This window comes from Engraulis encrasicolus, chromosome 17 (genome assembly GCF_034702125.1).
Source record: "Engraulis encrasicolus isolate BLACKSEA-1 chromosome 17, IST_EnEncr_1.0, whole genome shotgun sequence".
In the NCBI taxonomy this organism is placed as follows: domain Eukaryota; kingdom Metazoa; phylum Chordata; class Actinopteri; order Clupeiformes; family Engraulidae; genus Engraulis; species Engraulis encrasicolus.
The window spans coordinates 25,564,447-25,577,190 of record NC_085873.1 but is presented as its reverse complement, the minus strand read 5'-3'; the positions used below and the strand labels follow the sequence as shown (position 1 = coordinate 25,577,190).

General features: G+C 44.4%; 1 protein-coding gene across 1 annotated transcript; it reads left to right on the top strand.

Annotated features, from left to right (window-relative positions):
* Positions 1–545: 545 nt before the first annotated feature.
* chadlb (chondroadherin-like b) lies at positions 546–12,669 on the top strand. The gene is made up of 13 exons (XM_063221259.1): positions 546–968; positions 1,592–1,756; positions 1,945–2,139; positions 2,846–3,001; positions 3,544–3,689; positions 4,733–4,847; positions 5,059–5,247; positions 5,793–5,987; positions 6,728–6,937; positions 8,578–8,907; positions 9,433–9,582; positions 10,846–11,012; positions 11,430–12,669. Exons 2-13 carry the CDS (start codon positions 1,592–1,594, stop codon positions 11,719–11,721), a joined length of 2,310 nt encoding a protein of 769 aa, XP_063077329.1. The 5' UTR covers positions 546–968; the 3' UTR covers positions 11,722–12,669.
* Positions 12,670–12,744: the final 75 nt, after the last annotated feature.

The following is a 12,744-nucleotide window of genomic DNA, read 5'->3' as shown; positions in this document are numbered from 1 at the left end:
ATTCATTATTTGATTCGTGATTATGTAACTGTTTTCCTCCTCGTGAAATTGATGTTGGCCCTTTTACCAAATGGCACATGCCAACGCAAGCCAACGTAGCGTACATTCAGTGTTGTGTAGTTGACATTGCGTGGTGCTGTGTTCTTAAGCTGAGACACACAATTCTATAGCCGTTTGACCGTGCAAGGGGGTGGATCTGGCGAGCGTTGGTCACTCTGAATACATGGATGACAGAAGTTTATTCTACACGGGGAACAGCAAAGGGGGGTAGGAGGAGTACCGTTGTGCGGGGTAGACATGCAGCTGCAAGCCAATTTAGAGTTAAATTGGGGAGCCAAAGAGATTATGAAAATACTCGATTTGCCTGCAGGTTTTATGCATTATTATGAGCAAATATTTTAAATGAACACTATTATAAGACAGCTCGAGTAAGGCGTTTTTCCCCCTCTTCTGTACATGGCAAGGCCTAGGCCTGCTTTGCTTCGTCACGATTTACAGATGTAGGCTACAGCTGGGGAGTACTAGGTAGGCAGGCTATGGGTTTTCTAGTCAGAGCGTAACCGGTTACAACACAGTGTGTTCTGTGGTTTATTTATAAGAGACACACGGCAGCCGTGAGTCCGTGCCCAGTGAGAAAACACTGCGCGCCTTTGTGCGAAGCCCGACACTGCCAGCAAAACGGAGGTCTGAAGTGATCTCCCAGGGGGGACACGGCACACATACCTTGTCGGCTAGAATTCTTTCGGGGTTCAGTTTCTCCGGCGTAAGTTTCTAGAAAGTTCACAACTCCTTTCGTATTCATAGTCATATTTTCCCCCATGTTGTGATTTCGTCTATTTTAAATTACACTTTTCTACTGATTTATGCCGTTGTTATTGATGTACTCCCCTGCGTAATTTGGATTACTTGTGGATGCGCTTTCAAACCGCCAAGTTGGACGGCTGCCGCAAACATCTGGAAACACAAGTGTAAGTTGTGCCTCCTTGAATTGCACATGTGGGCTATAGTATGGTTTACCCATCTTGCTGTTAATCTATTTTAAAGTTCTGCGCTGTAGCTTGGGCTACTTTGTTTGTTTAGTGAGGCTGTGCCCATTTAGGTAGCCACCTGGGAATGTTGCATGCGCATGCTTTCTGCGTAAAGGGAATATTCATTCATTGCACTGAACAAACATCTGTCTCATACGCATATGGGCTGTGTTGTTAGTCCAGAATTCTCCAGCAATTTTGTGCCGCCTCGCCGACAAACAGGGTGTCCTATGACTACGTCGGGTATCGTTTAGCCTCGTTTCAGATGATGGGCAAGAACGTTGGGCAAAAAGTGCAATAACTAGGCTACCTTCCCTGGGATGGTGTTTTACCTGAAGTAGCCCATATCAAACGTCCAATGCCCTCCTGTAGGCCTACTAGTGCCATAGGCTACCAAAGGTTGGACCTAGACGAATGAGGCTATGAAAAGCACGGCTCGAGAAACTCTATGCTTGGCACAAATTATGACATAGGCCTATGACTAATGAAAGCACAAATGCATCGGGTGTGATTGGATTGTGGGAGTTATTTCATATAACTCACACACCGCTCTTCTTCCACAGATGGGCAAAATGGAAGCCTGCTTGTGGACACTGATGGCGTTGTCGGTACTTGGGATTCCAGCTGTGCACTCAGCCAAATGTCCAACATTTTGCGTGTGTGACGCAGTGACACTGGCGGTTGCCTGCGTCAACAAGAATTTAACGGAGGTTCCTCTAATTGATGAGGTAAAAAGGCACAAATCCTATCAGATTTCACATTATTACCAAACTCTTAATTTCACTAATTTTAAAGCAAACATTTTTATGAGAACCCATGGTGCGCTAGTTCAACAAATTGGCGTATTTGGTATGATAGACTTTGCGTGGCTTACACTCACATCACAGCAGAATAAACCAACTTTGTTTGAATTCAGATCACAGTGAAGTTGGACCTGAGAGGAAACGACATCCAAGACCTGCCCACGAATGCCTTCGTGCACACGCCATACCTCACCCACCTGTCGCTGCAGCGCAGCAACATCCGCACTGTGCGAGAGGGCGCGTTCCGCGGCCTGGGTCGCCTTGTCTTCCTGAACCTGGCCAACAACAATATTGAGATTCTCTACCAGGTCATACCGACCAAGTATTCATGAACAAGTTCTTTTTAAAAACTAAATATACTGTAGGCCAGTGATTCCCAAACTGTGGATCGGGGCCCACTGATGGGCCCTGAAGGTAGGCTATTCCAAGTGGGCCTTGTAATCATTTTCTAAAAATCTAAATTACATTTATTTGATTTTTATTGTTTATCGGGTCATAGGTGGGCCCTGAACATTTGTTAAAATTTCAGATGGGCCCCAAGTTAGAAGAGGTTGACAAACCATGCTGTAGGCCTTCTGTGTGTGACGCAAACCCATTCATGTATTTGATCATTGTGGCCTCCCATGTTATCCATCGCATGCTGTCTTACATTGTTGGGGGTAATTGATCTGTATCCTCTATATGCCATAGGGTTAACACTTGGTTAAACGTCATGTTTTCCTTTTTTGCATACAGTTTAAAGGGTCTGCTATAGGGCTTTTGTAGTAGTGGGCAGATATACCTTGCCAAAAACATTGATACCATTTGTCCCCTAGCCTAGATGACACCGACATTTTGGGCCCCGCACATAACTATTATGGTATTGTTTGGTTTCTATTTGTCCACTGTCTGAAATTCACTTGTCTTATGTTCGTGTCAGAAGTCCTTCTATGGCCTGTCGTCCCTGATATTCTTATGTTGTTAGGGTTTTTTTTTCTCCTGCTCTAAAATGCACTTGTCTTTGATCCTTCTCAGGAGTCCTTTGATGGCCTGTCGTCCCTGAAGCAGCTTTTTCTCGACCGCAACAGGGTGGAGGAGATCAAACCAGGGGCCTTCTCCCAGCTGGGCTTCCTCAACCTGCTCTCGCTAACCCACAACCAGCTCGTCTATCTGCCCAATATGGTGTTCCAGGCAAGTATTCAGGGCTGGAATAATGCACTGGCTAGATATGGCTTCAGCCTAGGGGACCCCACCTGCCAGGGGGGCCCTGATTTATCAAGGGGGGAAAAACAATAATATTCCAGAATTGTGACAAGAAAAGTTAATCTGTTCTGCCAAAGGGCCCCAGGTTATTTTATTCCAGCCCTGCATGTATTACGTTCATTATGTCTTCTGTCTACTGGATATTTTTAAATGCAGACACTTTTTTTAATCCGTTAACGTATAAGCATGACATATGGATAAAAATAGGCCTACAAATGCTATTGTGACAAGTGCATGTTGGCCCCCTACAAGAAATATTTTCAACCCGAAGTTTTGACATTTCTAAAACTCAATTTACGTGTAAACGAGAGGCCAAAAATGATGCGTTTTCACAAATATTCATAAGCGTATCAAATATACAGTTTCTTAATCAAGTCGTCAAGTGCACATCAGCTGATTACAGAGCATATCACACACCAACTTTAACGTGTCTGGAACAAAAGTAAACAAATGACTTGATGGTCCCCCAGGGCCTCCAGAACATCAAATGGCTGCGCCTCAGTCACAACTCTCTCAACTACCTGGATCTGGAGTCCTTCGCTGGCCTCTTCACCCTCACCAGGCTCAGTCTAGACAACAACGAGCTCCAGTTTTTCCCAACCGAGACCATGACCAGGTGACTGCTTTTGACAACTCATGTACAATACAACCCCTTCAACACATAACGCAATGGAGACCCAGTTTTGGCATGATGTGTCTGAACTATGTGAGGTGCGTTCCAATATGTGACCTTGCATCCTCCACTTGTGCTTATGGCCTTGTACCAGGAAGTAATACGTCGTGATGACATCACTGACAATAGCATTATATTTCAATATCTCACAAAAGCTCCATTGTAAAGTAATTTTCTCATTTGCAATATGGATGATGAATGAAGAATAGTCCCCCAAAAATTGTTGTGGCTAGGCTGACGGCGGGGGAAACTTAATTGTCTTCTCCACGGAGGCCACAAGCACAAGTGGAGGACGCAAGGTTGCATATTGGAATGCACTCTCTGTTCACACCTCTACATATAACACTTGTTCACCACTTGACCTTTTGCTGTACTTGGTCACCTGTGGGGCAGCCATGGCCGCAGTGGTTCCCAAACTTTTTTTCCTGCGCACCCCCTTGTACATTTCAATGTGGTTCGCGCACCCCCCAAGCGAATTTCTGGTGTGCTGATGGCCACGCAAGTACGGATTTACTGCGCATTCACTGCACATTATGCACAGTCGTTTTGGGGAATCCTCTCTTCCAATAGTCAAGGAGTTAAACTGCGCATCAGATGGACCCTTCCAGCATACAATTCACTATAAAATTAAAAACAAATTAATATTCATTAATGCTAGATATAAAACACACATATCCACCATTGCTCTATTCAGGTCGTGCACCCCCTAATGGCAGGCCACGCACCCCCAGGGGTGCACGCACCCCAGTTTGGGAAACCCTGGCCTAGTGTATAAGGAGATAGGCTTTAGATCAGAGGGTTGCAGGTTCGAATCCCACCCTTCCACTACCTATCTCACTCCATGGCTGAGGTGCCCTTGAGCAAGGCATCTAACCCTACACTGCTCCAGGGACTGTGACCAATGCCCTGTAAATAACTGTAAGTCACTTTGGATAAAAAGTGTCAGCTAAGTGTAATTTAATGTCATGTGATGTAATGCTTCCTAGGCTTACAGAGGTGACGCGTCTGGATCTCAGCTACAACCCCATGACGTATGTGGGGGAGGAAGGCATCTCTATGTCCAAGCTCACCCACCTCTTCCTGGACCACATGTCGCTACAGGTCTGTAAAGATACTCATTCTGGATTAGCCTTTATTGAGATTGGACAGTCAAAGATGGTGACAGTAAATGAGTGGAAGAGAGAGATGGGGAACGATCGGGAGATGTCCTCAGTCCGGAATCGAACCCGGGTCCTTGGCATAATGGCACACTAGCCCACTGATCTAGGTTTTCCCCAACTGCCAACTGACCTCTCTTGACTGCCCCCTGCAGGACTTCTCCAACACGGCCGTGCTCCCCTCTAAGAGCCTGAAGCTGCTGGACCTGAGCCACAACCAGCTGCGGGTGCTGCAGCCGCTGGCAGAGGGCTCCCCCAAGCTGACGCGCATCAACCTGGCCGGCAACCCCCTCTACTGCAGCTGCTACCTGAGACCGCTGCGGGAGTGGGCCCTCAGGGAGAAGGTGGAGTAGATACAACATCTTGATTGAAGATTAGGGTCACAAGCGATCCTGTTCACAATTTGCTGAAATTTTTTTTTTGCAATGATAAAAATGAAATTACTCGCTTTCAAGATACGTCTGGGGGGCACATGTGGCGTACCGGCCCACCCGACTTACCTCTACTAATAACTGTTATTAGTCAGGAAGCAAATTGGGAGAGAGACGGGGAGGGGTCGGCAAAGGACCTCGGCCGGGAATCGAACCCGGGTCAGCCGCATGGCATGCGAGTGCCCTACCGGTTGGCCATGGCAGGGCAAGAGTAGAACATCTTGAAGACGGCATTACAGGCGATCGATCCTATTCACTATTTGCTGAAAAAAATAATTTTAATGATGACAATGAAATTGCCCGTTTTCAAGGTACATCTGGGGGGCACGTGCTGACCTACTACTACTAATAATAATAATAACTTTTATTATTATGCAATATTATACTGACTATACATATATATTTTATATAATTATATATATATTTTAATGACGACAATGATATTGGCCTTTTTCCAGGTGCGTCTAGGGGGCACGTGCGGCGGGCCGTCCCACCTGTCAGATGAGAACCTGGAGGCGGTGAAGCCAGGTGATTTGCGTTGCCAGAGCAATGAGGCCATGCTGAAGGCGGAGCTCGAGGAACAGCTCAGGTACACTCCGCCCACCACCCCGCCCCCAAACAAGCCCAAGTGCCCCGCCGACTGCCACTGCGAGGTAAGACCAGAGATGATTGATAAAGAAAGAGATGGTTCATAAGGAGTTTCTTCCAGAATCAATATGGTGTAATGTTCTAAGCTGCCATGTTTAGGAGCCATCATGCCCTTTTAAGGAGACTAGTAGGGGTTCAGAATGAATGCGAGTTCTTTTTTAAAAATACTTTTTTCGGGTTTTTTCAACTTTATTTAGACAGGACAGTGAAGAGTGGGACAGGAAATGAGTGGGAGAGAGAGACGGGGGAGGATCGGGAAATGACCCGGGTCGGGAATTGAACCTTGGTCGCCCACGTCGCAGTCCAGGGCCCAGCCGACTAAGCCATGGCGGGGCCCAGAATAAATGGAGTTCAATGGGAACAAAATCCCATCCCGGGCCCATGTACTAGACCGTAAATCCCACTTTTTTGCATTAGGGATGCGTAGAGGGATGTATTTGGATTACCATATTGAGAATATAGTAAGTGTTTAGGATTGAGTTGAAAGATTTTTATAAAATGAATGAATGTGCAGTATAAAACACATCCATGTTTATGGGACAGCTGTTGTCTCACAGTTCATAGGTATATCTCACCAATAGGTCCAGGGACTGTAACCTACACCCTGTGCCACAGTAACTATCTGCTAAGTGTAATGTAATGTTTTAGCAGTCTTACAAACATACGTACACCAGGTCCATGAACAAGGCAGTTTGTACTTGAAGTTCACACTTGTCTTTAAAATTGGTTCCCTGTTTCCCCACAGCCTGACATCTTCCACTCCACCTGTGAGAATGGCGGCCACAAAAAAATCCCTCGTGGCTTCGCCTCCAACACCCGCCTGCTGGATCTCCGCGGCAACCACTTCCACTATATCCCTAGCAACAGTTTCCCGGGCGTCCCCGAGGTGGTGTCGCTCCACCTGCAGCGCTGCAAGATCCACGAGCTGGAGACCGGCGCCTTCAACGGCATGAAGGTACAGTACATACATTGATGAAGCTCCATCTCACTCTGCAAGATTCAGCACATCCTTCTTACCCCCCAAAGTGCTTCAAGAGGAAGATTCATCTAAGTCTCCTGACCTTATCCACACTGAAAACTTCCTGTAGGTGCTCAATCACTGGCTCCATGCAGACAGAAAGCCATACACAAGCAAGGAGTTGGAACTTCGTTCTCAGCAAATTATGTTTGATCTACGTGTATGCAGTGTTAATTTTGTCGACTAGACTAAGACTAAATATATTAGTCGACTAACCTTTTGAGAGTTTAATCGACTAAATTCTGACTAACAAAAATTATCTGTGAAAGACTAAAACGAGACTAAAATGTTGAGGACTTTTAGTCGACTAAATAATGACTAAACAAAAATGATTTGTGAAAGACTAAAAGTGACTAAAACTAAGAACTAACTTTTAGTCGACTAAATTCTGACTAACAAAAATGATTTGTGAAAGACTAAAAACGACTAAGACGTAGACTTTTTTGGGGGGCTTAGACACAAATTGGTACAACCACAACTAAAACCTATACATTAATTGTTAATTGGTAATCAACCTTTAAAGGGACACTATGGGATTTAAAAAATGATTAATTACAGTTGAATCCATCCACCAATTTTACTTTTAGAAGACTGACCCTAACGAATATTGGAGGAGAAAGCTTCTCTAACAAAACAATATCCCTTTACGAATACGTAGCACCAGTGACATATTCACATTTGTATGCACTATTGACTGCTTTAATTTTTTAGACAGTGTTATAAATTTGCTATTACCAGAATGGCAATAACCAAGTCTCAGTGCATTACGAAAGGCCTTCTGTTTTATTGTATTGTGACTTAAACTAAAGACTAAAATGTTTAGACTAAAACTAGACAAAAATGTTGAGGACTTTTAGTCGACTAAATAATAACTAAACAAAAATTATTTTTGAAAGACTAAAAGTGACTAAGACTAAGAATGGACTTTGACACAAGACTAAGACTAAATAAAAAAAATGGATGACAAAATTAACACTGCGTGTATGTAGTTCTACAAAGGGACAATTAACAATGTTTAAGTATTCAAGACCAGTAAAGGTTTTGAAGTCAATGGAGGGTACATATAAGATGCAAGGAAGATGGCTATGGGCTCATATTAAAAAGTAAACAAAGGAATACTAGACCTACATGTTTTTTATTGGATCAACTCAAAATGTATTGATGAATAGATAAAACTCCCAAAATAGCAAAGCTGCATAATATCTACTTATACAACCTGATTAAAAAAAAAATTCCACTTAAAATTGGTAATATTAATCATATATTCAATCAATATTAATCAAAGTGACAATAAAGCCGACTTTGACTTCAGTACTAGCTTTTGACTATCTCCCAAATTTACCATACTGTCTGTCTTCACACAGAATGGTGAGAGATATCATTTCAATTACTTTGTGTAAAGGGAAAACAATTCTGCACACTTCAGATCTTTGCAATATATTGTATTGTAAGCTTTCGGTCGCTAGACTTTCATCAGGCAGTTTTTTTTTTTTTTTACTAAAAAGTCTTAACCCTGAATCTTCATAACTTTGACTTTGCCCCTGACCTTCTTTTGACCTTTTCTTTTGATGATTTAGGGCCTGGTCTATCTGTACCTGTCTGAGAACGACCTGACCTCGCTCAACCCCGACGCCTTCAAGGGCCTGCCGCGCCTCACCTACCTCCACCTGGAGAAGAACCGCTTTGCCCAGTTCCCCAAGGGCGCGTTCAAGCTCTTACCCGGCCTGCTGGCGCTGCACCTGGAGAACAACGCCATCGCCAAGCTGGAGCCAGCCATCTTGGGGGGCGGGGCGGAGAACCTCCGTGGGCTCTTCCTGGCGTCCAACGTCATCAACGCCGTCTCCCTGAAGGCGTTTGACCCCGCGCCTCACCTAGATACGCTGCATCTGGGATACAATAAGATTAAGGTACTGAGATGGAAACGTGTGTTTTTTTAATTCATATGTTATTGTTTTGGCCGTGGGTTTCATTTGAATGTGGTGGGGTGATGCTTCTAGACATCTGGATATGCTTCACCTGGGATACAGTAAGGTTAAAGTACAGGGGGGAAATATGAGTTTTTTTTTTACATGTAGGCTTTATATTGGGGTGGGTGTTTTGGGGTTTTTGTATGCTTTTTTGTGTGATGGTCAATCATCATATGACTGTGGTGTTGCCTCATGGCTGGATTGGGGAGACCCATCAAGGCCCTTTTTATGTGATGTCAGACACATTTGCAGTCGTTTACCCTGCTTTGCTTCAGAATTTCGGATATCCGTGTGAGAAGGGCCAGTGGCATGGCCAAGTCACCTGAGCTGGAGTGCTAGTGGGGGACATGATGCCTCTCCCTAAAACATTGAGGATGGTGATGTGGTTGATAACTGTTGTAGCTTTCTCTTTTTCCATGTTTGAAATAAATAAATCCAATTCAATTCCATTCATTTCAAATCAAGGAAGTGCCCAGCGATGCCCTAACAAAGGCCAGCAGCCTGAGTGAGCTCCGCCTCTCTGGGAATCCAATTCGCTGGGTGGCCGCAGAGGCGTTTCGGGCCGTGGGCGGAACACTGAAGCATCTCTATCTCGACAACATGGGTCTGGAAAAGGTACGGTTGGTGCAGGACAGGGGCCTATACTACAAAGCCCTATACTGGTGGTTCAGGAGTAAACCAGCTCTTCTATTAGATGATTTACCTCTTAAAGGGTAACTTATGCCAATTTCGACATGCAGTTGTAATGCTCACACTTCCCTGGACTTGTCAGTGCCTGAGATTTCTTTTTTCTTCAGCCTTTTCTGAGATCCTGGTCATTTTATTGGGGGCAGGTTTTTGTTTACATTTCAAAAAACATCTTGATTTATTCCCAATAACACCCAAAAGGTTATGCAAAATCAGCAGACAACTAGCAAACAGCAATACCTTTTGGGATAATATTTGGAGTAGGCCTATGTTCAGAAAGTTTTTAATGTAAACAAAGTCTGCCCTCAGTAGAATAGCTCAGATCTCGGAAAGGGCTGAGACGAAAAATGCAGCATCACCGGGTACTGACAAGTCAAGGGTAGCGTGAGCAATACAACAGCATATTGAAATTGGCAGAAGTTATCCTTTAACTTAACCTGGTTTATTCCTGAACCAGCTTTGTAGTATAGGCCCCAGGTGGATTGATGTGGCCATACTTGACAAATACTGCTGTTACTACAAGTGCTTGATATGAACAGTAGACTACATACACTAGATATAAATGTGCAATAGAAAGTATGTAGACAGATTATCATTATTTTTTTTGAACTTGAACTTTTTGTTCAACTTGTGTTGAACTTTTTATGCCTTTATTCAGATAGGACAGTTGAGACTATGAGAGGAAATGAGCGGAAGAGAGAAATGGGGGACTATGGGGAAATAACCTCTGACCTCGGAATCGACCAGTCTCCCTAACGGTGTAGTAGGGCCTTAGCCGTTTGAGGCCATGAAGCCAGAAAAATAAAAAAACAAGTTAGTTGGCTGGGACGTCTTAAAACACCAAACCTGTCTCCCTTTCCTATGTAAATGTTTCTGGGAAAAAATGGTGTGCTTGGTGAATGCTTGAGACTGATGAGGGAATATTTCAAAAATCTTTGTACTCTCTGGATAACTAACTAGCCTCCCCTATCTGTGATGTAAGGATCTATTATGCGCATTCATACATTAATGTGTTACACCCCGTATACAAGTCACATCACCTGTGTATCATATCAGTGTTGTGTATGCGCAGTAACAAGATAACATGTAATACATGCCACTCAGTTTGAAGTCAGATAAAGAAATTAATGGAAATAAGCTTCGAATTGTTTCATTATAACTTCACGCTATCTGCCTGCCTCTCCTCTCTAGATGTCTAAGGACTCTCTGTCCGGGCTGGGCTCCGGTCTCCAGTCTCTCTTCCTGGAGGGGAACCACATGGAGGAGGTGCCCGACCTGAGGCCCCTGACTGGCCTGGAGGTCATAAACCTGGCCGAGAACCCCTTCCACTGCGACTGCCCACTCCTGCCTCTGCGCAAGTGAGTGACTCCCTCAGTGCAGTGTTGCCAGATGTGTCTGATCAAATCCAACCCAAAAGGTTCTCAAAAACGTCCAAAATGAGCTAAATTCCGCCCAATTACAACAAATTGCATTGATTTTTATGGGCACAAAACGGCAGAGAAAAAAAACGCCAATGGCCAATTTTCCCGTTTTTACCTGCAGACGGCCATCCCAAGTAGCCCAATTGGGTGGGTAACCGCCCAATCTGGCAACACTGCCTCAGTGTCCTGGGCGGTTTCTTGCTTCCCACAGAGGCACAGGCACACACTGCCCCCTGGTGTTCAAAGACATAAGGGAGGCATAAGGGGTTCCAAAATAGCAAACAGACAAATGCCTGATTTTTTTTTTTTTACGTTATGGTTTTGTGTGTGTGCTTTCATCTCCTCTGTCTGCAGGTTTCTTGACAAGGTCAACCTGAAGGTCAGGGCCACCTGTGCTTATCCTCCGGAGCTCAAAGATCAAAATGTCAAGGATGTGCACGTCTTCAAGAGCTGCCCAGGTGGCGAGAGGACATCATCCTCCTCGTCCTCCACACAGGCCCCCCGCACCTCCAAGCCCCCCAAGGCCACCAAGCCCAAACCCAACCAGCTCAACGGGCCCAAGGTCGTGAGGGTTAAGAAGGCCAAAGGCCCGCCTAACAAGAGGCAGACCAAGTCCACATCCCAGAGAAAGGCAGGCCACAGCTAAGAAGAAGAAGAAGAAGAAGAAGAGCAGGGGAGGAGGAGGAGGAACACTTCGTGTGTTAGAATGGATAGAAGAAATCTTACCTACTAAGCTTTAAATAAAGTCCTGACACGATGAGAAAATGTGAAATGTATACTGTATTGTCCTATACCTGGTACAGAATAGAAGACAGACCATAAATGTATGACAATGAGGAAATGTGTTATGTAGGTTGAGATTGTACTGCTCCATGCCTGAGAAGTTTTTTCAGCCCTGATTAATGCAGGGTACATCAACAGCATGTTTCCCCCCCCCCTCTTGTTACAGCAACTAAGATGAAGGTACCTGGACCCACACACATTTTTCCATTTATGCCTTTATTACATTGCTTTCCATTAAAAATAAATTCATATGTGACTGCTATGAGACCAATGTTAGGGATAAGGACAGTGGATGTACCAGTTAATTTTGTTTGATCTTCTAAGGGCATTAATGAAATTGTCAATTGATCTGGTTGTGAATGTTTGCTTGAGATAGACCACACCACTTCTCGTTTTATCTGGTAGAAGTGAAATAAAGATATTATATAGTTTAGGCCTACATTCTTTTCTTGCAATATAGGATTTTGTACTTTATTGCATTCATGAAATCAATTCTGCCCCCTCTGTCTGTCTCCCGCTCATACTCTTGACTGTCTTATCACTAAAGACACAAAAAGGCCCTTAAAAATGCTCCAGCCTACAGGGGGAGCTGTGGCAGCGATGGTGACCTAGACATCTGAGGACTACTGATTGAGGGCACCATCTCAGGGGTTCCCAAACTTTACCAAGACCCCCCCCATATATTGAAGTTGATTTCAGCCAAGGCCTCAGTGACATGGGCCGTGCTAACTCAATACATAGGCTACTTAAAGGGACGTGCAGGAAATGGTCAAAAAAGGTACTGCAACTATGCTGCTCATTGAAACTGGGCTGCCTATTACCAAATTTGATCTTTACATGAAAGTTTACTAAGTAATAAACAAATATTTTCTAGTATGGTCCAAGT

Coding starts and splice junctions, on each gene's coding strand:
- chadlb (XM_063221259.1), top strand. CDS start 1,592: ATGGGCAAAATGGAAGCCTGCTTGTGGACACTGATGGCGTTGTCGGTA. Junction 5,248..5,792: donor AGTGGGCCCTCAGGGAGAAG/GTGGAGTAGATA, acceptor GCCTTTTTCCAG/GTGCGTCTAGGGGGCACGTG. Junction 9,583..10,845: donor ACAACATGGGTCTGGAAAAG/GTACGGTTGGTG, acceptor TCTCCTCTCTAG/ATGTCTAAGGACTCTCTGTC.